The sequence below is a fragment of the Leptonychotes weddellii genome, chromosome 5 (genome assembly GCF_054177405.1).
Source record: "Leptonychotes weddellii isolate Sample4059 chromosome 5, ASM5417740v2, whole genome shotgun sequence".
NCBI classification, from domain to species: domain Eukaryota; kingdom Metazoa; phylum Chordata; class Mammalia; order Carnivora; family Phocidae; genus Leptonychotes; species Leptonychotes weddellii.
The window spans coordinates 100,295,769-100,322,446 of NC_138373.1; the positions used below are offsets into that span (position 1 = coordinate 100,295,769).

Genomic DNA, 26,678 nt, shown 5'->3' on the forward strand with positions numbered 1-26,678 from the left:
TTTCAAGTTTTCTTAATGACTTTAATTGGAGACTCGAACCCTGTAAACCATAGTTCAAGCCTAGTTCTGTGGGACAGTGTCTGGTTCTCCCTGAGGTCATGGGAGGAGAAATGCATAATTGAGGTTGGAACAGGGAGCCCCTGTCTTTAATTCCAGAGTAATTCCAGCAAATTATGGCTGCTGGATAAGCCTTAAAATAATTGTTAATGTCACCAAGCTATAAGTTCCTTTCTTCAGATGCAAAATCTTCCTCCTATTTGGGGAAGTCTTTCACAAACTATGTGGGATCAAAATACACCTCTGTACCTGCACTAAACATCTACAAGTAGAAAGCTTCTTAATGCAGTCACTGAACTGGCTGCAAAAACACTCAGGCCTAGAGAAGCTCACTCCCTCCCAAGCTCACTCACTGTGCTAACCCACTATCCCCTCCATCAAGCATCAGAAGTTCTCCCAGACCCTGTTCTGAGAGGATAGAACCCTAGAAAAGACCAAGTACCCACTGCTTGATTTCCATGACCAGAGTCCTTTGAGGCCCCAACATAGGGCTGAACTACAGTTTGCAAAGCTGTGTATGATAACAGCCATTATAGTAACCTTGAATTTTTATCTGCTGTTCTTCTTAAGAACAATTGAAAACACCTTCACAGTAATGATATCATCAGGTTTGCCCTCTCACCGACTCCAAAAAGAAGAAAGGGGGCAAACCCCTTCCCTTTACATTAAAAGGAAACATGAGGCCTGGAGAGGTCAAGGACTTGTCTATGGTTTCACCTCCCATCAGGGCAAAGGGCTACAGAGGGCTCCCATCTTCTCTGTCTGGACTCTATTTGCAAAATGCTGGAGCACAAAGATTTGACTGTTTCTCTGCATTTTTCTTATTTGTGTCTTTTCTCTCTTAACCATAAGGGCATTTCTAGACTTGGTAACCCCTCCCAGTCTCCTCCAGCCCCCTGCAGCCCAGAGCAGATAGCCCCTGAGTCCTGCAGGAATTCTCACTGCCCTCATGCTCCTATCTGGCTCCAAGCTCTATCGGGTGGAAGACACCACGTATGCTGTGGCGATGTATTTCTTGCCATTTCCATAGGTGGACTTGTCCCAGGGATAGGTCTGGATGGCCAGGGGATATCCACCCAGGCTTAACTGGCACCTGTGGGGAAAGATGGCCAAGTCATAGGAGCCCACCACATCTCTGCATGCCCATCCCCTGACTGGGAAGATCAAGCCCAACCCATGCAGAAGGGCTCCGCCCTGACTTCAACAACCCCCAGGAGAACTGCCACAGCTTTCTTCAGACATTGCCTCCCACTCCCCATGCACAGGCAGCCCTTCAAAATTGTGCCTTAGTTTCTGTCTTCTTAAAGAACCCTGCTCCTCATATTTCCCAGAGCAGTATTCTAAAATCTCAGATTCTAGAGCTGAACCCCCCAGAAATTAAATGTCTGCTTAGGGTTTCAGAAGTAGTAAGACCCAAAGTCCTCAGATGTTAGAAGAGATGAAGCCCAGTGGTTTCAAGCTATACTCTCTGGGGCTTCAGGTTTCCCCCTAGCAGCCTTGGGGACCAAATAGAGAGGGTTGGAGCACCAGGGCAACTCCATTCCTAACTGTTTTACATATGAAGGTTCTGCGTAAGATTTCACATGGTGGTTCTGCTGCTAAGATAAAGTTTGGCAACCACCAGTCTTATCTAACAACGTCATTGCCCAGGTGAGAAAACTGAGGTGCAGAAGGGTGATTTGTCCAAGCCACTAAGTTGCAGAATCCAGCTCTCCTGATTGTCCTGGCTGAGGAGAGCCTGTGGCCCCAGCCTGCTCCCCAGGCCTGGCTGGCCCAGTACTTACACTTTGCCTGGCCTAGCAATGAAGCACAGGGAGTAGAGCGCAAACTCAAATTCAGGGCTGCTCCCAATGAAAGCTGAGCCCACTTCCTTATAGTAGCCGTCCCAGTTGAACTGCATGGCTAACACGTCGGGGTAAGAATCCCACTGTGGAGAGTAGCAAAGGGAGCCTGGTGAATACCATGAGCAGAGTCTGACAGAGAGGTGGCACATGGTTAGCAGTCAGCCAGGGTTTGCTGATGGCCCGTTAGGGGCCTGTGTGAGTTTTCTGGGGAGGCTGGATTCTTTACATGGACCAAGGAAACAGTCTGCCCTGCTAAGGTGTCTGAGCCCTACTTGGACCCTCTGTCTGGAGCTACCAGTGTGCGTCTCCCAGAGAGGCCAGAGCCCACATTCCTGTGACTGCCACCAGGGCCGCGGGGGCCATGACTGTTTCTTGTGGCCATCACACGTGGAGGAGGACAATTTATTGTCCCCAAATTATTTCCTGGCACAGGGCAGCAAAGGTTTCTTTTTTATAAAATGTAAGGAGTTGAACTCAGACTAGCCAGGCTGAAACTTCCAGCCAAGGCCACATTCTAAGGAAATTTGGGCAGGGGGTCATTACACACCTTTGAGACTTGTCTTCCCCTCTGAGGATCCTCGCCTGCCCCCAGCCTCCCATCCAGGGTTAGTGCTCTCTGCCTCCTGCCCTCTGCAGCTCTGGAGCCTTCACTGTTTGGAAGGGAATCTCAGGGTCCTGGCTGCCTATCCAGCAGATCGGGAAGTCATCTTCACCATCCCCACTGGGCGGCCAATGAGAGTCAGGGTGAGAGGCAAGTCTGGCTGCTGAGAGTGCAGAGTGAGGGCAGGAGGTCTGGGTACTAATAAGCTTCTCCAGCCCACGAGGTCAGCACTCAGTACTCACGGGGCCGTCATAGACGTGACTGTAATAGTCAACCAGGCCCTCCTTCTCTTGCATATAGAAGCGGATCCAGTTATGGAAGCCGGTGACCTTGCCTTTTTTTATTTCACCTATAATGAAGAGTTCAAGGTGGGTGATCTGGGCCTCCCCTCCAACCCCTTTTGCCCCTCCCATGCCAAGGCTGTCCCCCTTCTTGAGACTTTGGCTTGTAGAATGCACACCTGCTTATCCCCTTGCCCTGACTCCCCAGCATCCCACACATCCCTTAACTCTCACCCAGGAAAGCCCTCCCCACCCCCTTTCAGCTTAAGCCCTTGGGAGAATTCCTCCTCCTGGTTGGCCCCTGGTGACCAATCTGGGATATTCCTCTCAGCCATTTCTCCAGTAGCAAGCCAAACTTGGTAGGAGCTTTATGGGGTGGAACAGTGGGCAGAACGACCTTGGCCCTCTTGGAAAGCAGAGAACCATTCAGAAGTAGACAGCCCTGCCCCCAAACACACCTCCTTCCTATGTGTGCCCTTTGGGAGCCCCAGTATCTGGTCTCCTTTCCCCTTTAAATACTCCAGAAGACACTGTTCCTCAAAAACAGCTCCTCGGACCCCTCTGTCTTGGCTTGGGAGTGGACATTGTCCGTCCCCGAGAGCTGGCTCGGCTGCTGATTCATCAGTGCCTGATGCTGCCCTACTCCTGAGGGAAGCCGTCTCTCTTCATTCCTCCAACTCTTTCTTTCCAAGCAGAATGATCCCACCTGAGAAGACGTGTTCAAAGCCACTTGAGTCCTCCTCTTCATTGCCTCTTGAATAGAGCCCAAACCACATGTTCTTCAAGTCACTGACAAACTCTTGTTCCGAGCTGTAGCGGTCTGCGGGGAGGAACACAGAGCACCTAAGAGAGGGGAAGGCGGAACCAGGTCCTGGGAAGCAGGGAAGGGCCACCTGCTCCAGCACATCAAGAAACACAGTGGTTCAACCAACAAGCGTGTTCAGCTGTCCATTCAGTAACTATCCACAGTGCACCTGTTCTGTGCCTAGCCAGGTCTACAGGCTGAGGATTCAGCAGGGAATAGCAAAGACAAGATCGCTGCTTTCATAGTTTCCATTCCCGTGGAAAAGACAAATAATAAACAATATGATCAGAAAGACCTCTCTGAGAAGGTACCACTAATCAGAGACATGAAGGATAAGGAGTCAACCACACAAAATCTGGGGAAAGATTCTTCCATGTGGTGGGAACAGCAGGTGCAAGGCTCTAAGACAACCTGGGCTTCGTGTTTAAAGAGCTAAGGAAAAGTCAGTGTGGCTGGAGCATAGTGAGCGCACGGGGCAGTGGGCAGACAGGAGGTCCGAGAGGTAGGCAGCGGCCAGGCCTCACAAGCCATGGCAAGAAAGTTGGGGGTCAGTCAAAAAGTAAAAATACAAAAATATTTTAGATTTACTGTCTATGTTCTATGTGCCCCAACTGTTCTAAGTGCTTTCAGTCCTCACATTGAATCTTCACATAAGGTCGATACTAATTATCCCCAATTTAGAAATAAGGAAATTGAGGCAGACCAAGGTTATGTAACTCACACAAGATCACACAGTTAATAAGAGGTAGAAACGGCACTCGAGCCCGCGCGATCATTACACATGTTAACTGGTCTCTTAACGACTTTATAGCTTCTTAGAGGTGAGAGAGCCACCGAAGGGTGTGAAGCAGGGGAATTATGTGAGAGCTTTGTTCTTAAAGGCTCACCCTGGCTGTGTATATAAAAAAGTCAGTGGGGTGTAGGAGCCGCAGAGAGACCAGTTTTGAGGCTAACACTCTGTCCAGGTCAGAAGCAGTGGTGGCAGCCGTGGGAGGGGGGGTGAGAAGCGGTCAGATCAGGGATAGATTTTGAAGGAGGATGTGACAGACGTTACTGATCGAGGAGTGGAGGTGGGGAGCCATGAGGTAAAGAGAAGAATTGAATATAATTCCTGGGGTTTGGGCCTGAGTAATGGGATGGACTATGGTGTCATCGATGGGATGGGGAAGACTGAGGAAGGAGGAAGGGGTGGGAATCATGAGTTCTCTTCACACTAAGTTCCGGGCAGATGCCATGAGAGAGCCACGTGAGATGTTAGGCAGCTGGGGCAGGTGCAGCGTCGGCCATGTGGGATGTGAGCTAGAACTTGAAGGACAGTCTGGATTTGGACAGGGAGAGAGGTGAGGACAGGAGAAGTAATGGAACAGCCCGGCCTCAGTATCGGATCCCTGGGTCCCAGACCCAGCTCCGCTCGGGACTTCCCTGGTCTCAGACCAGTCAGCCAGCCTGGCGGGCTTCTGTCCGGAAAGCTGGAGGGCGGGCCGGACTCCCAAGACTCTCGCTTGTGTTTGCGGCAGAGGACCGCCAGGGGGCGGTGCGGGATCGCGCCCTCTTCACAGGGGCGGCCTGTCCCCCGCTTTACCCAAAAACCGCCGGTGACTCACTCGTAAGGGAAGGCAGGCAAACGGAAGGCAGCCGCTCTGGGCAGAGGGGAGACCTGGACGAGAGCTGCCCAGGGCGCCCAGCCCAGCGGCCTGGAGTTCCGTGGAGGAATCTGCGGGACACGAAAGAAACACAACCCCTTGCCAAGAACTCCCGCGGCTCAAACCTTTTTTGGTCTGATTCAGATGTATCCCTATCTGGAGCCATGCTAGCCAGAACCCCTCCCGGGAGAAGCTCTGGGTGCTTTTCTGTTGCTGTTTCCCCATCAAAAACGTGGAGTGAGCCACGCATCCTTCCTGGAGCTGGAGCAGGAGAGAGGAGAATCAGGGACCCTCGGCGCCTCCGCGATCCGCTGAAGTGGGGCGGCGCGGGGTGACTCCGCGTCTTGCAGGGAGCCTGAGACTGGAGCAGTGAGTGCGGGGATGCGCGGCGGCCCAGAGCAAATCCGAGGAGAGCTGACTTCCGAGCCACACCAAGGCGGCTTCCGCTGCTTAGGCCCGTGGTCTCTCCGGGGCTCCTCTGTGGCCCCCTCGGAAGTCCGCTGGCCACCGCACACACACCCCCGCCCCACTCGCTTCACCTCCCCACCCTGGAGCCCCAGGCCTGCCAGGCCCTCGTGTCCTCAGCCCTGCCCCGTGGGGCTTGGGGAGGCTCACTCACTCTGGTGACGGAGGAAGCCATAGAGCTCCTTCAGGACCGCGGTCTTCATGACCTCTCTGAGGAAGGCGTCCTGCTCGGCCAGCTGCTGTGCACTGAAGTGCTCCCCGCGGCCCGTGGCCCGCTGGTAGTTGTTGAGGAGGCTGATGAAGGCCGCGTAGGTCGGCTTGGAGAACAGCTTCTCGTTGACATACGTGAAGAGCCTGGGGGAGGCGGAGGGAGGCCCGAGAGAGGCCTGAACATGGAGCAGAACCCGCACCCCCACCCCCGCAGGGGCGGCCAGACCCGGCGGGGCAGGCCTGCGAAGGTGCGGGGGCCGGAGCAGAGTGGGGCCGTCAGCCCCTCCAGAAGGGTGTGCCTGAGGCGGCTCTTTTCTCCCGCTGCAGCGCTTGGAAGGTCGGTTCTCTTCGCAGCCCGTCAACCACAGAAACCCTCCCAGCTGCACACCCACAGTCCCTCAAGCTGTCTTTCTTTGTCTCCGGAGACCTACTTTCTTCTCTCCCTTCGATCCTGCCTGCCCTGAGGAGAAAAGGGCTGAGGCGTGGAAGGAAGCGAAGCCAGCAGGGGGTGGGAGCCGGTGCGGGGCACTGCGCAGGAAGAGTGAAGGGGACTCACGGCTCTGGGCAGCGGTCCACGTGGTCTCTGGTCTCCGAGGGCGAGATGCGGTTTTGGCTGTTGAGAATGATGTCTTCCTTCTGGGCTTTGTTGATGTCCGCCCTGTAGATCTTCTCAGAGACGCTCTGTAGCTCCTCCTTGGTTATGGCGTCCCTGCTGTAGGAGAAGCCCTCTGGGAGGGATGGGGAGGGGGCTCTCAGCCCAAGGAAGGCCCTGGGGGGAGGGGGCAGTCTGTGGGCCCCCTCCCCTGGGCACCTTCCAGAAGCCGGCAGCCAGGGAAAGAGGCGGCAGTCCATCACCCTAATGGTTGGACGGCAGGGCCCTCGGGGCCTCGAGGCTACTTAAAATCGGCAGGTGGCCTCCCTGCAGAATGTCCACACACTCCTCTGCAAAGGTTCTCAAACTTGGGTGCCCACCAGAATCACCTGGAGGGCTTGTGAAAACAGGTCTGGGGGCCCCGCCCCCTGAGTTCCTGATTCAGTGGGTCTGGGGGGGAGCCCTAGAGTCTCCCTTTCTAATACAGCCCCAGATGGTCCTGACGCTGCAGGTCCAGGGAGCGCACCCGCAGGACTATTGCTCTGGAGAGTTCCTCGGTCCCTGGGGCCGCGCCAAAGGGAGCAGGAGACTGACCGTGGCCACACAGGCTCTCGAAGTCCTTGCAGCAGTTCCCAAACTCTGGGCAGCGGGCATTGCAGTGACAGGGCTGGTGCCTGTCGAAGGCCTCGTGGCAGCGGTCCCGGCAGGAGCTGGGTGCCGAGTACAGGTCTGAGAGGACAGGGAGGGGTGTGTGTGTCCTGGACAGACCCCTAGAGGTCGCTTCGGGCCGGCCGCCGGGTTCTCCCAACACCCCCACCCCCACCACCCCAGCCTCGCCCTCCGCACTCCTAGTGAAGATCTCCAGGGAAGGAAAACAAACAGGCTGAACTGGTACACACCCTCCACGGTCAGGAAGCCCTTTCTGAGAGGCCAAACTCTACTTTCTGGCCTGTTGTTTATATAATCTTCCCACCCTAAAAATAAAATCTCTTCCACTTCCCTCCATAGGCCTCAGACTCCCTTTCCTGCCTACACGCCAGGCTGCCGAGGCCAGCCCCTCGTACCACCTCCGGGGGCTGGGTTTGGGGTCCGCCTGGCTCAGGCCTGTGCCTGCTGCCACTGGGATGGCTTCCTCCTCCTTGTCACCTCCCATGTCCCTCCTCCTTTAGCCTGCAGGCCCCCCTTTAGAAAGGCAGACTCACTGCTCGCTGGGGCCTCCAACATCTCTTCCTCCAGCCCCAGGAATGGCTCTGGCTCTTCGGGGTCCTCTTGCACTGTAGGTCAGAGAAGTAGAGTCACCAGCCCCCCCCACCCCCCCCACCCCCGAGGGCTCCCTTCCCCTTATGTCCGATTCTCAGTTCCCCCAGCCTCCGGGACAAGCAGTGCGGTGGAAGAAAATACAAAACAGGGGCTAAGGCACAATGAACAAGGAGATAAACTGAAAATGTAAGACAGAAGGGGACAGATGGCTGAAAACTGTTACAAAAAGTGCAAAGAATTTCCCCAGGTGACAACTCTCCTTGCCACTTGAGCATTCTGGTACTCAGTGTGCTCATCCTTACAAAGAGGAGGGGAGGCAGGAAGGGGTGCCTTCTGGATTGAAAACGCTGATTGGGGTATAACTTTTCTTTAACGCGCTTTGATAGATGGACAGGCTTGCCCTTCTCCAAATGACAAGGCCCTCACTTAGGAACATCCCTTACCTATAATAACTCCCAGTCACGGTCAAGGGTGAACTCCACCCAGGCCCTCTGGGACTAAGAACTGTTTCCTGAGATACCAACTTCCCTTCTTTCTTTACAACACTTGGCAATGGCCACAGAGATGGGGGGAGGGCGTGTTCAGAAAAGCACGTTCATATTGCTGCCCCGTTCCCTTGGCCTGCAGGCTGTGTGACTGGAGCCTGGGCTGGGGGCAGAGCAGTGTGGGCAGAGTGGGGGTGGGGAGGAAGAGGAAGGATGCTCCTGGGGACACTGAGCTCCTTTCTCACACGCAGTGGGGTAATTTCCCCCAAAGAAGCAAAACGATTACAAAGTGATTCAGAATCCGTTAGTGAGTTTGCTGGATAGTGTTGTCTTATTACCATCAGAACCACAGGGCAGGTGATTCGTTCAGCAACACACATCTTCTGATCACTTACTTGGTGCCAGGCTGTGCTCTAAGTGCTGACAATCCACAAGGTCCTTAACTCCTCGAATGTTTTGCTAAAGAGACTTTCAAGGGCTGATTTAGAGTCTCAAGCATCATCCATATTTTTTTCTGTGGGAAAAGAATTCTGAGGTGCAAATCAGAGACTTGGAGATGGACTGGCTCCTAAGCTAAGTATTTTCTGTGCTGTGAATGCCAGCCCGATGGTCCAAGGTAAACAGGCTCTCCTGTGTCTGCTGAATAGGGCACAAGGCAAGAGAAAGGTGCAGGCTCTGATTCTGGCACTGAGCTCTGGACCTGGGTCTCCCTCCCTGGGCTTGATCAGCAGAACTTCTGCTGGTATAGATGGTGTTTTCATGTAAATTGAAGGAGGGTTCCTTCTGGGTGGAAGCAACCCAGTGGGCACATGGCTGGGTCAGCATATACCACCTTTGGGAAAATTAGGAAAAGGTACTTCTTTCTCTCAGCAGACACAACTCTTCACCAAGGCTCATGGGTTAGCAAGAAGGATATGGACTCTATTTTGGTCAACTTGCCTTCTCAGCCACGTGCCCCTGTGCAGTGCACAACCTGCACAACTGTATGCCATGGTCTTGCTAGCCATTCCCTACCATGGCTTTAGTGATCATGTTTTCCAAACTGAGAGCCGGGGCACCTGGTTTGACAGTGAACTTAACAAGGCTTCATGTCACAAAGCAGAAGACCATTTATCTGGCGGTCTAAAACACTGGAAGCATTCAAACAGGGAGATTATTCAAAACAACTTGTTCAAGTGATTCCTTTAAAACTATGTTGTTAGAGTAGCAGAGAAACGATTGGCTTCTGAGAGCAGTGCGTGTCCCATTTAGTCACTGGACAGGGAATGATAGATTGAAAATGCTGCAGCCACTTGGTCCACTCATTATCGGAAGAATGGTGTGAATCACGACAGTCACTGTGACGCCGTGCAGGCTTCCTGGTGGCACGCAAGTTGGAAATTCCTACTCCCTTTTTACACTTTTGCAATGTAAAGTGTTGAATTACAATTGGTAATGGGACTCATGTTATATTAATGTTTGTTACCATTCTGCTGTTTTTGGAATTACTTGAACTTTCAAAACATTGTTAATCCTGATAGTTCAGATAGATATTCCAGGTAAACAACCTATTTTCTTTGAAGTTGGGGTTTTATATTGGGGACATCCTAGAATACCTGGGACAAGTAGTGGCCAAATCCCTGACCTTTGCGCTGCCCCTCAGTGTCCTCATCCCGGCCCCTGGAGTCTTGTCATCCATCTCGAACCCAGCTCTGAACCCGGGCCAGCGTCCATTCAGGCAGTCTGGGCGTGGACATGGCCTGGCCCGCTGTGCCTTTCAGACCCTTCACCCCACAAGGAGCCTCACCAGTACACAGGTGCTCATAGTCTTCACAGCAGTCCCCGTGCCGGGGACACTGGCGGTCACACTGGCAGGCAGCATCCCGGTTAAATTTCTCATTACAGCGAGATGCACAGGACTCCAATTCTCCTACGGGCAATAAAGGTCACAAACTCAGCTCTGTGAGGATCCTATTCTCCTCATCAAGGTGCACCCTGCAGTAAGGTTTGCAGACAGGGGCACGGGCCCCACCTAGCAGGGAAGATCATTGCTATCTGCAAGGGAGAAATACATGCGCAACCTCTCACGCACCAGCAGAAGCCTCATCCCCACCACCCACCACCCACCCTATGTTGCAGGGCTCATTATATAGATGAGGATCACAGACTCGAATGCCGAGTGAGGCTAGACCTCTAACAGAAGCAAGTAAAGAAGCAAGGAGGCAGTAGGAATTGGTGGGGACCGCGACAAGCTTGGAAGTGATGCTCAGCCTGAAATTGGCAGCCGCTATCAGCTCCAGCCACTTCTGCCATGTTGGGATGCAGGCTCAGTGTTGCCAGAGCCTCTAGTTTTTCAAGAGAAGCCTTTATTTTTATGTGAAGTTTTCCAATTTTTAAAAAATTCAGGCAGACCAACGAAAGAGGTCTGTAGGCTGGTCGTGACCCACAGGCCACCGTTCACCTGTCACGTAGATCAAGGTGAGTCACTGCTGCCCCAGTGATCCCACCTGCCCTCTCCCCTCTGACACCCCCTTCCTCTCATCCTGTCCCTTTGATGTCTTCTGCTGCTTTGTTCTTTGCTCCCCTTCACCTGGTCTCCCCTGCATCCTGTTTCCCCCAGGTCCCATCTTTCTGTTTCTTCTGGTCTTTGGAATGCGTTTGAATTAGTTTATGCTCCGGTGGGGGAAGAGGCGAGTATGGGTGCAAATTGGATTCTGGAATAAGATCCGTTGTGTAACCACAGACCACATCCCTTACTCCAGCCACATGGCTTGCAGAAGCAAATTTTTGGTCACAAGGGGCATAGACAAAAAATTTTGAAAGAAATGGTACAAACCCACTACCACTCCTAAAAACACAACCCCCGCCATGCCCACCCCAGCAAAGACAGTGTCAGGAGATATCTTTGGTGACAGCTGGCTTCAGGGGCCCTTTCCTCCCACTTTGAGCTTTAAGGGTAATTACAGAGTCTCTGTTTCCACTTGAGGTTCCTGAGGTTTGGATTTCGCGAATGCTGGGTTTAGGGGCCAGGCTGTGGGCGACGGAGGATGTCAAGATCAGAGTCAGTGTTGCCATTAGCATCGAATTTGTATGAACGCAGAAACTGAAACCTAATTTGGGCCAGAGTTAGGGTTAGTTAGGTTTAGATTAAGAGCTATGGTTGGCAGGGGCGCCCAAGTGGCTCAGTTGTTAAGCATCTGCCTTTGGCTCAGGTCCTGATCCCAGGGTCCCGGGATCAAGCCCTGCATCGGGCTCCCTGCTCAGCGGGAGCCTCCTTCTCTCTCTCCCTCTCCCCAGCCCCTGCTTGTGCTCTCTCTCTCTCTCAAATAAATAAATGAAATCTTTTTTTAAAAAAAAAGAGCTTTGGTTGGGATTTGGACTTGAGTTAAATTTGTTGATAAAGTAACAATTTTGTATTGCTGTTTGGCTGAGGAATGAGGAGATAGGTTTAACACCACTTCAGGGTTGACGAGTGTGTCAGGATTAGGAGAAGAGAAATTATCCCACTTTTGCCTTCGATTAGATTTGGGGTTTGGTTCTGGTGGTGATTCCACACAGGTACAGTATCTCAATTTAAGCCTGGATTGGGTGGGAGGTGAATATTAAGGATATGGGTTTAGTTACTGTTTGGATCCTGGGCTTAGGGTTTATACGGTGTTCATGTGGGTGGCATAGCAAAGGGCTTGGGAACCTGGACTCTGGGGCCAAAACTGCATAGGGCTGGAATTCTGGTTCTGCTGCTTTCAAGCTATAAGGTCTTGGGCAAGTTATTTGACCTTCTGTGCCTCGGTTTCCTTATCCGTGAAAGTGGCATGACAATGGAGTCCATCTCATAGAATATTTATAAGAATTCAACGAGTTGATATTTGCAAAGCACTTAGTACAGCGCATGATACATAGTAGCAACATGTGCTGCTTAGATAAATGAACAGTGATAGGGTCCATGCCCCGCTCCAATGTGGCAAGCGCTCAGACTGGCTGGAGCAGTCTTCCCTGTGGACATACTTCATCTAGCTGACTCCCTCCCTGGGTTTCAGCTGGGCCGTCCCTCGGACTGGGGTGTCAGTGCATTTATGCTGCTGGCAGGTTCCCAGCTGACGTCATTGCTGTGAGCCTGTATTCTTTACATTAAAGAGGTGTCAGGTCAAGGTTAACCAGGTCCTGAGGCAGCCTCAAGTTGTGTCCAGGGCCTCCCACGCGGCCAGGGAGGCAGGCCTTTGATCCAGCGGATTGTCCTTAAAAAACAACCAGGCCCAAGGCCGCTTGTCCTTTCAGGGGAACTCCTCCTGAATCTTAAATGATGCTCCCTTGGAACCTGAATGCAAAGACCTTAAGGAGAAATTTTTAGGCCATGAGGAAGGCTCGGTCAGCTGCCTGCAAGGTCAGCCTGGCAGAACACCCAGAATCCAAAGGGAGAAAATTCAGACAAATCAAGGCAATGTTCACAATGGGCCAGATCAGCAGAGTCCCAGGAAAGAACTCACTTCATTCCAGTAGCTGGCACAGGTTGAGAAGGGCTCCGAGTGAATAGTCAGCTCTCTGGAGCTCAGGAGAGCACCCCCCACGGCCCTGGCTGAGTGGACTTTTTCATCTCTGTTCAAGAACTTTGTCCCCAGTAAGAACCCCCTTCCAGGGGTTCCCTGTAAACTTGGTCTGCTTCAAGAACACCTTGGGATTTGAGGGTGGAGGGGAGAGGTAGGAGGGACTTTTCCTCATAGGCGCCTCGCTGTGCTGTCCTGGGGACACTCAGCAGACGAGTCACCCCGGCTCCCCACTCTGGTGTCCCCACCCTGTGCCTGCGAGCCACACAGGGCTTGGTGTGAGCCTTGCTCACGGGCCAGGTGTTGAGTCACTGCTTCAGCAACCATCTGCCCCTTGGCCTCTGCCTCATCTCTCTGAGCCTCTGCCTTCTTCATTTTGGCCTTGCCTATCTCAGACTCAGGGTTTCCCTCTATTCCCCTTGAAAAGCTTAGGGCCTCCCCTGTCTCATGAGATGCTGAATTTCTCTGCACTCTCCAAGACTTCAATATGCCAGAAGGCCCACTCCTTATCCATGCTGCCCACCAAGAGAGCCTGGTCCCAAACCTGGGTGTCCCTATTACACCAGCACTCAGCCACTCTGAGGGTCGGGGCATCATCCTACATCCGTGCCTGTTCAGGAGCCCCAGATGCTGTTTCCCTGGAGACCTAGTCAACCAAGAAGATTCATTTCCAGGACCAGCTTCCTGCCCCAGTTCACCCAAAACAACCAGGGTCCTAAGACTGGCCATGACTCCTCCATATGATCCATAGTCTTGCATCTAAGTTCTGAGATGTTGGAACTAGGATGGACAATGGCCGAGCCTCCTCCCACCCACCTTAGGAAAGAAGGAGGCATTGCCCCCTGGACCTGCAACTCCCCATCCATCCCACAGCCAGGCTAGATCACCCCCCCCGCCGCCAGGCGCAAGGGCTTCACATGCACTTCTGAAGGTACTGTTGCCTCTGTCCTTGGGCATGGCTGCCCAGAGACCCAGTGTCTCAAGTCGTTCTCTCCTGAGAGTGGGATGTGCCAACCCAGCGGCCGCTGGCTCACACTAAGCTAGAAGTTCTCATGCCCTCCCCATTGGCTGTCCACCCCCCAGGGCCCCGACAGAGTTGACTCCCAGCTGCTCAGCAGCAGGTGCCAGAATAGAGGTCCCCGGTCCCTCCCAGCCTTTTTCTCCAAAGGTCTTCCATTTGGGAATCCCATTACGGGTCTCCGTATACATAACCTGGCTAGAAATGAGGAAGTTTCTCCCAGGAATATGTATAAACATAATCGTAACCAAAACCCCAGCTCACGGAGATTTCACACCACGTAAGGTGCTTTTTATACATTATCTTAATTTGTCCTTACAACAGTCCTATTTGGGAACAACCTGGGTTGGGTGGGGTGGGTATCAAGCTCTGATTCTTTCTCCTCTGGGCAGAGGATTCTCCCCACACCCCTCAGCTCAGCCCCCTTCCTTAGCACTCGTTCCTCCACACCCATTAACCAACTACCAATGAACACCTCAGCATCAGCATTTTGCAAGGCTACTGCTGTCCTTCTGCAGGCCCCATCCCCTGCACCCCTAGTAACTGTAGGCCAGGACCCTTCTCTGTGCTCTAGTTCCTCAAAAACTGGGTCGAAGGCCCGTTCCTCTGACCACTTGTACAGCTTAGAGAGCACACAGCCTACCTCTTGGCCAGGGGCTTTTCCAGTTTCCCCCTGAGCCTGCCCATCTCCTGAGGCTTTTACCCAGAGCAAGGTCCCACCCCAACAACCTCACCCACCCACAGGCAGTGGAGGGAGTGACCAAGGGCAGCCAGGCCACTCGAACCCAGCAGGCCACAGCCCCGGCTTTATATCATACAACAGTCCCGCAGACAAACCATGGTGAAATCAAAAGTCAGGTTGGACTAAGGGATGTCTGGGTCTCGTCTTCCAAGGACTCAGGAAGGGGCTTCCATGACATTAGTTCACCAGCCCTGCAGCCCCCTTCACACAGTCTCCTCCACCCCAGAGACAACTCCTATACTCTGACAGGGATAGGTCTAAGGTGCTCCTTGGCTTTAGGACAGAGCTGACCCTCCCTTGTCCCACTCTGCTCACCCTCTACCAAGTTCCCTAACTCTCTGCTTCTTTACATAGGACCCTTTCACCCCCACCAGATGATGACTTACCAGCCCAGGCCAGGCTGCAGAGTATGGCCACTATCAGGGGCACACAGGCCCTCATGGTACCCAGTTGGAAGCCAAAAGGGGATTGGCTGTTGGACTTTCACTAGAGTCAAGGTGAATGTCACAGCTCTCAAATGAGCCTTATTGCCCAGGATGATCCTTTTAAAGACATCAGAACTTGTGGATCTGGTACCTCCAGATCCTTCCAGGAAGAAAAAGGGGAGGAAGGGACTCTAGATGGATAGGACGTGGAGACGGGGTGGGGCCCTACAGCTGTTTGAAGCCAGGTGGAAGGTGACTAAGCAGGCAGGTAATTCCAGATGTTTAGAACAGGTAATACTAGCTGTAGCCAGAAAACAGGTCATGTAAGTAGGCACAGCAAGATAGGCCTGGTTTGGGGGGTTCTCTGTCCCAAGTGGGAGCACCAGTGGGCTTGTCTCTGGATGATGCCCTCCAAACACCCACCTACCAGCAAACCACTGTTCTGACCTTCCAAGGAGCTACAGGCTGGCTTCATCTTTGAGTTCCTGGTGCTAATATGAGGGACATAGTAAAGCGATCATTCCAGATTTGACCAGCAGTGAAGTGCTCAAGCAAGTGTTAGGGTCAGTGCAAGGAGAGATATAGGAGGTGTGGGTCAGAAACAAGGGCTGCTCTTATGAGCATCAAACCACACATAGCTAAAGCACCCCAGAAATAGTATGCAAATAGTCTCTAACTTACTGAGTCAGCGTCTCAGCTTTTCATGGTTCAGGTTCTCACAGGTTCCAGCTTTACGAGGTCAGCAGTGGGCGAGAGGCCTTAGAGACAGCCAAAGGACATACCCTTGCTCATCTGGGGGCCCAGAAGCCCACTCCCTTCATCCCCTACTTACACTCGTCTTCCCGAGGACCCTCCCCAGGGAGGTGAGGCTTCTTGGCACTCCTTCCTCCCCAGGTCCGAGAGCAGAAGTGCAGCAACGTGGAGCTGCCAAGGTCCCCCTCCTATTAAAGGTAAAATCTGCTAAGTAAATTGCCCTTTCCAGAAAGAGTGCTGCATGGAGATTCTGCCCTCTCAATAAAAGAAAACTCCCATATAAAAAGGCAAAATTGATGAACCGTTGAGACCACTCCATAGTGATTTTTTTCCAGGGGTGAAGTAGGGGGGCCTGTCCTCCTCAGCCGGTGTGCTTGAAGTGTGGGATGCTTCCTCTCTCTGACCTCAGTTTCCTCATCTCCAAAATTACGGGCTTGAACCTGACAATCCCTGCCAAGTTCATTCCGGGGCTTCCCGCCAAGCCCAGGGTGAGCCGCCACAGTGGGTTGGGAAGAATGCCCCTGCCTTGCTATGCAGAGATGAGACCCCACGTAGGGCTCCGGAGTGCCCAGGACAGCCTCGAGGAAGCCACCTTGCAAGAGACTCACAGCAGAAGCACAGCCGCAGCGTCAGCCTGGCCCTTTCGCGGAGGAGGAAGGCTGGTTGAAGGAGTAGGAGCAGAAAGGCTGCTTGGCCTGCTCCAGTGGCCAAGTCCAAGCGGAGAGCGGGCTGCGACCACGGCCAGAGGGAGCCCGCAGCCTCTGGGGGGCTGGCGGCCCATGCCCGGATCTCGGACTCTGGTTAGCTTAGGGGCTAAAGGAGACGGTCACTGGCTGGGCCAGGAGAACAACGTCTCAGAATTTGGGGTGGACGGTGCCTTCCAAAGGCCCTGCTGGGGGGACCCCACTGGGGCCGAAGGTGTGGAGTCCGTCTGGCCGGGTTGACCCTACTGTCCGGCTGAGCAGCCTGTGGGGTGGAGTTTCTGGGCAGGAGCACCTCCCTCCGTCGGGGGAATTTTAGGTCAGGAGCAAGGCTGGGAGCTGGGGGACGGTTGACACTTACCCCATAGAGCCAGAGGGCACATCTGAGGATCCAGGTCTTTCTGACTGTGTCCTCCAACAAGAACCACAATGCCAACTTTAAGGACAACCACCAACACTGACTGAGCATGTGCTGGGGTGTCACACGCCAAGAACCTCCTATGCATTCTCTCCTTCACTCCCACTACAACCCTTAATAGTACTATTGTTATCCTCATTCACAGAGGAGGAAACTGAGGCACAGAAAGGTTGGCAGGCACACCCAGGGGCACATCAGTAAGTTATGCGGCAGGACTTCCAACCAGACGCTGTCCTGATGGGCACTGATGCCACGTTGTCCCACAGAATTCATCAACAACCACTTAATCACGTCTGGGTTACCAGGCAAAGTGGTCTGCGCTCAGATTCCGTGGAATTAAAGGGACCTCAGCGGTCACCTGGCTCCACTTCTCATATGAAATTGCAAGCCTGGCACGATCCTAGGAGGCTGTCCTGCCTCCACTTGAATGCCTCCATGCCTCTCAGAGCTGCTCATCCCCACTTCCCAGATCTGATTCCCAAAGCCCAGGACTGCATAACCCAAGACGTGCTGACATGGAGGAAAGTAGATAGGACAGTAGGAAACAATCCAGCGAGCCAATGTGTGAACACACCTCTGTACACTCCTGCAAAGATGCCTCATAGATAAATTAGCTGCACATAGGCGTTTATAGAGGTAAATGCAGGCTGGCCTGGTCTGGACAGAAAACTCTGCTGCTCCTCTTTCCAAGTTTTCCCCCAGTTAGGTTTTCACATGGACTTTCCACCCTTGATTAAAAGCTGTTCCCAGGGAGCCAGCCAGCAAGGTAGGAGTCCCGGGAGGCTGAGTCCTGGAGACTTGGGGCTGGGAGGGCGTGGTGACAGGTGCATGGCAGATGGCATTCCCATGACGAGAACACCAAACAGAGATGCCTCCTCTGATCAGGAAGTGAGGACAGGGTGCAGCTGTGGAGGGTGAGGGCACGTGGGCAAGGATCCAGGAGGCAGTCAGGCCATGAGCAGTGTGGAGAATGGGAATTCTGTGAGCAAATATTTACTAGTAAGCCTGGTGCTCTGCTGTTATTGGACTGGCAGGATTCAGGCCAGGCTGGAAAACAGTTCTTAGAACCTGTTGGTGTCTCGTGGGACAGAGGACAGAGAAGCCTCAGCATTAGACGGCTGTTTGAAGTAGATCCCATATATCTCTGAGCTACCAGGGTGGTGGGGGGTCTGTCAGGACCCACAGGCTCTGGGAGAGACTGGCCCAGGGGACATATGCCGAGGCCAGCCTACCCACTAGCCTTGTCCTCTGTGAAACCAAGGCTGAGTCACTTCAGCAGCAGACCAGAACTGGACGGGCTCAGCACAGGGGAGGCCTAGAGTCCCCTCCTAAGGGGGACTGAAGATGCTAGACCTCCAGGCTCCGTCCCACCGTGGCCCAGGATTGCCCCAGGATAGAGACCCGGGACAGTCGCCCACAACTAGTCACTTGTGACCCACCTCAGTCTGCAGTTCCCTCTTGCTGAACGTGTTTCAGAATGGCTCCACCAGGGGTTTTCTTTCACATTGGTTTGTATGTTGTGTTCCACAGTTGGGTTTCCAGGCATTTCTTTTTATGTTTGTGGGCAGCCCTGATATTCAACGTTGCACTCACCCCCCGCCCTGTGGATGCACGAGTCACGCGTGCCACCAAGGCCACTCACCAAAATCCCGGGCTGCGCTTCTGGTTCTGCTGGCCAAACCCCAGGCTGGTCCTCTGCCTGCAATGCCCTCCCCTGGACTGTCCATCTCTGACTCACCTCCAGGCCCAGGGCAAACCCACCCTTCCAAGAAGCCTGACTTCAGCCCTCCAGCCAGAGGAATCGCTCCTGCCTATGGACTCAGTTCTTGATATTTGTCCTGGGCGCCTTTGACATATCACAGCACTTCTGGTGTGTGTTTGCCAACGTGGTGTTGGTTAACCCCTGCACTGCCATTTAATTTTTCATCCATACAGGCTGTTTCTTCACCTCTGCTTCCTGGGTCCCCTCTACTGTCTTGTATTGTCCCTGAAGGTGTTAAATAACCGTCAACAGGTAAAGGGACCAAGAATGAATGAATGAGCAAACTGAGCCTTCCAGCCCCGCTCGTTATAAAGGCTCGAGGGAAGATGACGAGCCAAACAGAGAGAGCAGACGGGGCCCTCTTTGAGATTTGGAGGCTTCTGAGGGGGGTTTATGGGCAGTGGGTGGAAACGGGGTCTAGGCATTCATTGTGTAGTTATGCTTTCATAGCGAACACACCGTCTGTGGCAACATTGCAGGTTTGTTTGGAACTAACGGAAATGTAGGGGCATCTAACCCCCCCAAGGCACCCCCTTGGCACCACCACTACCAGAGGCAGCCAAGGCAGGGGTCAGACAGGACCCAGGATTCCAGCAGCTTCTGAATCCACAATGTAACAGATAACTCAACCTAATCCCGCCTTTTAGGATCCCAAAGTAACCACCTGCCTAGATTTTTTTGCCAGCTCTGCTAATGTTTGGTTTACACTGCCTAATAGAGTTTATAAAGTAAAATTTCTGTCTCATGTCCTCAAGCCCCAGTAGTTTCAGGGAGGGTCTGGAGGCACAGCCGGGAACAAAGGGAAGCGGATGAGACAGGCAGCCAGAGATAAGGAGCTTCAGAGAGACAGCAAGGGAGTGAGCAAGGGCAAGGTCAGGAGGGGGGTGGGGAGCAGCCAAGCAGGAGCCGGCCCGGGCACCAGGCACCTCGCCACCTCTTGGCCCTGGAGTGTCGGCACGGGCTCTGTCCTCCCAAAGACAACAGAGGAACTGGCAGGAGCGCTTCCTACCCAGGGTGTGGAGATCTACCATCTTTCAAAACTGTCCTAATTAGTGTCTAAGGTAGCTGTGTCACGGCCAATTTCCCCCTTTCTCAGCATTTGTTCATCTGCCTGACTGCTAAGCAAAATGGATGCGAGGACGAGGAGCGCAGCCTCCAAAGGCGGAGGGAAACGATGGGCAGAGCACATTGAAAGCTGTGCTTGGGGGAGCAGAACCCAGTGCTGAGACTACTGGTTCTAGAGCCAAGCTGCCTGGGTTCGAATCCCAATTCGGCCCCTCACCAGCTATACAACCCTGGGGAGGTTTCCTGACCTCTCTGTGCCTCAGTTTCCCCCCAGAGCTGTAAAATAGAGCAAGTAAGAGTACCTGACAAGGCTCTTGGGCAGATTGAATGAGTTAATACCCACAAAGCTCTTAGAACAGTGCCTGGCACATAACAAGACCAGAATAGTATGTGTTTTAAAAAAAAAACAGGGCCAGCCAAGGCAATCTTGAGAAAGACCAAAGCCGGAGGTACCACACTTCCAGATTTCAAGATATACTACAAAGCTGTGGTAATCAAAACAGTATGGTCCGGGCACAAAAACAGACACATAGATCAATGGAACAGAATAGAGAGCCCAGAAATCTATGGTCAATTAATCTATGACAAAGAAGGCAAGAATATACAATGGGGAAAAGTCTCTTCAATAAATGGTATTGGGAAAAACTAGACAACTACATGCAAAAGAATGAAACTGGACCACTTTCTTACACCATACACAAAAATAAGTTCATAATGGATTAAGGACCTAAATGTGAGACCTGAAACCACAAAATTCTTAGAAGAAAACATAGGCAGTAATCTCTTTGACATCAGCCATAGGAACACTTTTCCAGATATTTTTCTTTTGGCAAGGGATACAAAAGCAAAATTAAACTGTTGGGACCAAACCAAAATAAAAAGTTTTGCACAGCAAAGGAGACCATTGGAGAAGATATTTGCAAATGATATGTCTGATAAAGGGTTAATATCCAAACTATATAAAGAACTTCTACAACTCGACACCATAAAAACAAATAATCCAATTAAAAAATGGGCAGAGCCTGACTAGACATATTTCCAAAGAAGACATAAGAATGGCCAACAGACACATGAAAAGATGCTCAGCATCACTCATCATCAGGGAAATGCATATTGAAACCACAGTGAGGGGCGCCTGTTTGGCTGTCAGTTGAGCATCTGCCTTTGGCTCAGGTCATGATCCCAGGGTCCTGGAGTCGAGCCCCGCATCGGGCTCCCTGCTCCTCAGGAAGCCTGCTTCTCCCTCTCCCACTCCCCCTGCTTGTGTTCCCTCTCTTGCTGTCTCTCTCTCTGTCAAATAAATAAATAAAATCTTAAAAAAAAAAAAAAAAGAAACCGTAGTGAGATATCACCTCACACCTGTCAGAATGGCTAGACTCAAAATGACAAGAAATAACAAGTGTTGGTGAAGATTGTGGAGAAAAAGGAACCTTAATACACTGTTGGTAGGAATGCAGTCTGGTGCAGCCACTATGGAAAACAGCATGGAGGGTCTTCATAATTTTTAAAATAGAATTACCACATGCTCTAGTAACTCCACTACTGGGTTCCTACCCAAAGAAAACAAAAACTAACTCAAAAAGATATATTTACCCCTGTGCTTATTGCAACATTATTTATAATAGTCAACATATGGAAGCAAGTGTCCGTCGATAGATGAATGGATAAAGAAAGAAGAAGCACTATATATGTATAGTTATATATATATGTTTCAAGTTATATATATATATATATATCAGGCTGTTACTCAGCCACAAAAAAAGGAATGCAATCTTGCCATTTGCAACAACATGGATGGATCTAGAGGGTATAATGCTAAGTGAAATAAGTCAGACAGAGAAAGACAAATACCATATGATTTCACTCATGTGTGGAATTTAAGAAACAAAACAAACGGACAAAGAAAAAAGAGACAAACAAAAAAACAAACTCTTAAATACAGAGAACAAACTGATGGTTACCAGAGGGGAGGTGGGTGGGGGAAAGGGGGGGATGGGGGATGGGGATTAAAGAGTACACTTACTGTGATGAGCACTGAGTAATGTATAGGATTGCCGAATCATTGAAACTAATATAACACTGTGCACTTGAAACTAATATAACACTGTACATTAATTATACTTCAATTAAAAAAGAAGCAGAGCCACAAAAGACCTAATATGGATAAGATGGTTAGGGAAACCTCTGTGAAAAAATGACATTTAAGACAGACATGAAGCATGAGAAAGTGGCAGTTTCTCTAAACTCTTCATAATGTGATTCCTTTTTATAATTCCAAAACCAAATTTTATTTTAAGACTATGATGTGCTTTTGAGTATGTTCAAGCATTTCACTTTTGAGTATTTCCCAGTTTGGGGGGATGACTCTCAGTAGGTCACACTGTCTAGCTCACATGGTTTGGTTGCCAAAGGGGACCACTTATTTTCTGGGGGCGGGGCCACAGCCTAGAGGACTAAGCTTGATCTGGGGAGAGCTAGGAGCTTCAATGGGGAACAAAACTCCCCTAGCGCATTGCCTCGGGCTCTTCCTCTCCTATTTCTGGCCATTGGGATGAGGATCCTGACCATTAGACCATTAGAATCTTCCAAGTTACGTATCTACATAACAGGGGCCTCATACAGACAACTAGAATTCAGGGAGGCTGCAGGTGGTAATATTTAGGGGTAGGGGACTCTCTGAAAATCCTTCTAATAAAATGGCTTGCAGCTGACATCCCTCCCTCGGGCGGTCCTGGCCGGAGGCCACCCTGGGAAAATGCTCAGAGAGTCTGCAGCTTTATGACCAAGGGAGGTCGGTGCCCCCTCATCTCTTTGGTTGACTTGAGAGGCCTACACCAAGACACTGAGAGTGGGAAAACATCCCAAACCCTTCTAGTCAAAATCCCTGTTTATAAATAAGGAAACCGAGAGAGAGGAAGACACCTGCCCGAGGCTGAGGCCACGTGGCTGCTGAGGCCCAGGCTCCTCTGGCTCCCCACACTGCCCCTCGCAGAGGCCCCCCTGATGCACACCTGCACGCCTCCAGCTCTGAGTGACAAGGCGCTTTTCTGGGAGGCAGGTTTAGCTGAAAATGCCTTGCCCTCATGACCCCACCTCATGACTCTCCACCCCTCTGCTGGCTACAGTCCCCGCAGCGCCAGGAAAGCCTGCGTTCTCCTCCGCTCAGCAACCCAGAGACGGCTCTGGCTGCCCACAACTCACACCCCAGTAAGAAACCTGAGACCCTGAGTTCTCCCCAAGGGCCAAGAACATGTGGGGCAGAGTCAGACGAGGTCCTAAGGGCAGGGCTCCTTCACCCAGGGTCCATGCGGGTCAAAGTCTAAACAGACTCGAGAACTTGAATCCCACACTTTCCCATAAAAAGTGGATCTGGGCTCTGAGCCCAGCCTTCCTCTTTCTCTGGGAGTCCCTGGGCCAATCTTGCCATTTGCAACAACCGTTGCACCGTTCCACCTACCACCAGCAGCAGCCCTGCTGGCCCCAGCAAGGCCCCCTGCTCCAGGAAGGCCCCGGGCATGACCAAGAAGATGCTCTCAAAGCACAGCTGAGTCAGACTCATCTTCTCAGAGGATCCGCTTTCATCATCACTGGGAGGTACAATAGTCGCTCATCACGGAGTCTGTAAGCCCCTTCGTCCTCAGGTGCCCTGCCCAGCCCGGCTGCAGGAGGGCGAGGCTTAGGGCTTGGAGAGTCCAGAATCTCAGACAGGGGTGCCTGGATTGACTGGGGCATCGGAGCAGGGCAACTGGAGGCTCTGGGGCCTTGGGTCAGGCCCAGGGCCCCGGCAGCTGTGTGAGAAGCCTAGCACTCCTGTATGCGGCAGGGTACAAGGATACATTTTGGAAATGCGTTTACATTCTGGCCTATCAGTCCATGGAAAGGAAGGAGGAGCCAACTGCCAGGTCAGAGTCTGCCCCAGCCACCAGGCACCAGCCGCCAGCCATGCTAGCTGTCTGATCCTCAGGATCCTCGGGGGCTTGTACCCATGCTAAGTGGAGAGCAGCCCCAACGCCAGGAGGCAGAGCGATGCTTAAATGCTTGGGGGTGAGCAGTGAGACCCCGCGGCCCTGGGCATCCACTCCTCCCTGGACTTGCGCTCTGCGGCACCCTCTCCGTCTAACAGCCTTGCTCCGGGTCTGTCTGCGGGGCGGGGCGCTCTGCAGGACCACCCTCGGCAGGACCACCTGTCTCATTCACAGAGCCCCTACTACATAAGATTTCAAGAATGAAGTGAGGGAGGGAGGGATGTACATGCCTGGGCCTATTCCTCTAAGAGAAGAAAATGCTGGGGTTCAGGGAGATTGCATCTGGAGCGCCAGGGGCACGAGGCAAGGGCAGGGGTGAGCAAAGTTCCATGGCTCGGGTCCAGCGGATACACACCCAGGCTCCTCACCAGTCCACCTGCTTATTAGCCAGCTATGTGACCTCAGGCAAATCATTTTGTGCCTCAGTCTGACTGTAAAATGGGGGTAAAAGGATGTGCCCTACTCTCAGTATAAAAATAATAGAGGTTAAAGAATACTGGAAAAGATGAAAACTAGTCACATCTAAGTCTATCAGCATGATAAATACTATGAATAACAGCAATATTAAAAAGATTAATCTTTGCAGCTTGGGAAGCTTAGCAGCCAGAGGCCCAGGGCTCGTGGAGAGAGAGGGGGGCTGGCTCCCAGGGAGAACAGCTGGGGCAGCCAGGGGTCAGACAGTCAGGCTCCCAGACTGCCCTAGCCTTTCACGGGATCCTGCTCAGCCTGCTGGAGAGGCGTGACCCTGCTCAGCCTGCTGGAGAGGCGTGTACCCCACAATTAGCGTCCTGGACTTCCCGGGGAAGCCAAGGAGAAGGGGTAAGGGAGTAGTGGGTATATGTGTGTATCTGAGAGGAGGAATTATCTGCTCCATTCTGTTCTCCCTCATGGGGCACAGGTGCACACACACACGCACACACACACACTTTCTTCCCTGCTTTACCTCCTTTTAGGTAAGAGATTTTTTTAAGGCCTCTTATACTTCCTTCTCTCAGCAGTGCCATGAGTTCTTTCTCCCATCATGGCTGTCCTGAAGCTGGGACACTAACTGGGAGTCCCCTACATGCAGCCCGGGTTGCTAGGACACGACACGGGAAGATGCCTCCCACCTACCCCATGCCTCGGCAGTCAGGGAGACAAAAGATGACGTGGCCCTCAGAGCAAGAAGCCACCATGACCTAGAGCCTTTCCCTCCTCCATGGTGACCCAGCCCAGTCAGCAGCATCTCCAGCACCCAGTCTGCATCCTCCTGCCCATCCTGGGCGCTGTTTTCCTGGCCAAGCCTCTCTCAACAGGCTCAAAAGGTGTACCCCAGAGATTAAGGGAGCTGGGAAGTTGCAGGGCAGTCCAGGGCAGAAGGGAGATTTGTATGCTGCCAAAGTTCCTTCAGGACATAGGTGTGACCACAGAGAAGAAAAATGGAAATGCTGATAGAGGACACTGGCCCTGACCACGCTTGGCTTCCATTCTGTTGTTGGAAGGCTTGTCTCACTCTGGAGTCTGAAAGGATGGTGAAGGGCTGTGGCCGGCAGGCTGGTCTGGCCTTGGCCAAAACCCCATCAGACAATGGGTTTAGGATGGAAGAGAGCCCCTGGGAGTCCTGACTCACCAAGACTTGGGCCTCATGTCATGATTGCTCAGCTCTGGAAGCTTCTGTGCCCCGTGGTCCTGCATCTCCACCCACAGGCAAAGGAACCGGCTTGGTTACCCTGTCGTCTGCTCTACCCAGGCTCTCCCTGGAGGAGTGGGCTCTGCCCAACTTCACTCAAGGCGTTGCTGCCCACCCATGGCGTCAGGCCGAGGACAGTGGACTGCCAAGGCTGTCTCTGTGGCTCTGGAGGCAGAACTACAGTTTGACTTGTTTGTCACTAAGGGCTGAACTGAGATCATCATACCCATTTTACAGATGGAGAAATGGAGGCAGGGAACTGTTCCTTAACTTGCTGGGATTCTCCCAGAAACCTGAGGTATAATCCCAGCTGTGCTGCTTCCTGCGAAAGGCTCTAACCCTCTCCGGAAGCAGTTTGTATGTGTGTCCCTGACCACAGGGATAAGAGGTCTGGCAGGGCAGGGGTGAGGGGAGGTGGACTTGAGCCAGTACGGGACCACACCAGCTGCCTCCTCAGCCTCCAGGTATGGGCCCTGCCACTCAACGCCAACTCTGGGGTCATCCCCAAGGCCAAGAGGTCCCTCTCCAGGCCAGACAGTGTACCTCCCCCTACCAGGTTCAGGGCCATAGGAAGCCGAGAGAGGAGGGAGCCCCCTGCGTGGGAGGGGAGTGCTGAAGGGGCGGGGGAGGGAGGACAGAACGCTGACAGAGCTGGCTGGCACCAGTCTCAAGAAAGTGGATTTCCTGGGAGCCTGCCAGGCCTCAGAAAGGGATGGGCTCCCCTCAGAAGCCTCTGCCTCAGTGTTCTTTCTATTACTGGCCACTTGTCCTCGGAGGCCTCGGTTCCTGAGAGGACCACCCACCAGGCTGAGGCGTGCTGCAGCCAGGAGGGGGTGGGTGGAAGGAGCTAGTTGCAGCTGGCTGGAACAGTGCTCTCAGACCCCAGCGGGCAGCCGAGGGTGACCCCCACTGGCCACTGACAGGGGCTCCAGGCTCCGGCAGCTGCCGAGGCCAGGGGCGTAGGTCTGGACGGCAGTGACAGCTGTCTTAGTGCTCCGCCTGGGACCCAGAGACCCCGTGCAGCAGTGGGACTGCTTGTCAGCCTCCCTGCGTCCACCCTCCACACAACACCCCCTCCCCAGCTCTTGGGGTTGGGACGGTCTCGGCCTTCACTGACACACCCCAACAGGGCTGGCCTCGGAACACAGCATCCCTGGTCACTGATGTTCATGGAAGGGCTCCTCAGGGACCAGCCCTCCGCCTCACACAGCCGCGGCCACACCGACTGTTCATCACCTGTTCCCGTGCTCGTGCTCGGGGAAGAGAAGCCCCACTGCTCCTCCCCACCCCCACCCCCACCCCCCGCCCCAGGCCGCCAGCCCTGCCCCGGCCACACA

General features: G+C 52.9%; 1 protein-coding gene across 2 annotated transcripts; it reads right to left on the reverse strand.

Annotated features, from left to right (window-relative positions):
• Positions 1-26,653, reverse strand: ENDOU (endonuclease, poly(U) specific). 2 transcript variants are annotated; one of them, XM_031034377.2, is made up of 10 exons: positions 14,910-26,653; positions 10,030-10,152; positions 7,701-7,772; positions 7,093-7,227; positions 6,463-6,634; positions 5,851-6,050; positions 3,490-3,603; positions 2,745-2,851; positions 1,842-1,984; positions 1-1,150 (listed from the first exon to the last, which is right to left on the reverse strand). In XM_031034377.2, exons 1-10 carry the CDS (start codon positions 14,962-14,964, stop codon positions 1,030-1,032), a joined length of 1,242 nt encoding a protein of 413 aa, XP_030890237.2. In that variant the 5' UTR covers positions 14,965-26,653; the 3' UTR covers positions 1-1,029. The 2 variants fall into 2 exon arrangements, with proteins under 2 accessions (XP_030890237.2, XP_081677694.1); XM_081821568.1 differs by lacking the exons at positions 10,030-10,152; positions 14,910-26,653 and adding an exon at positions 8,061-8,281 and having other exon boundaries at positions 7,093-7,208.
• Between the last annotated feature and the right edge of the window lie 25 nt (positions 26,654-26,678).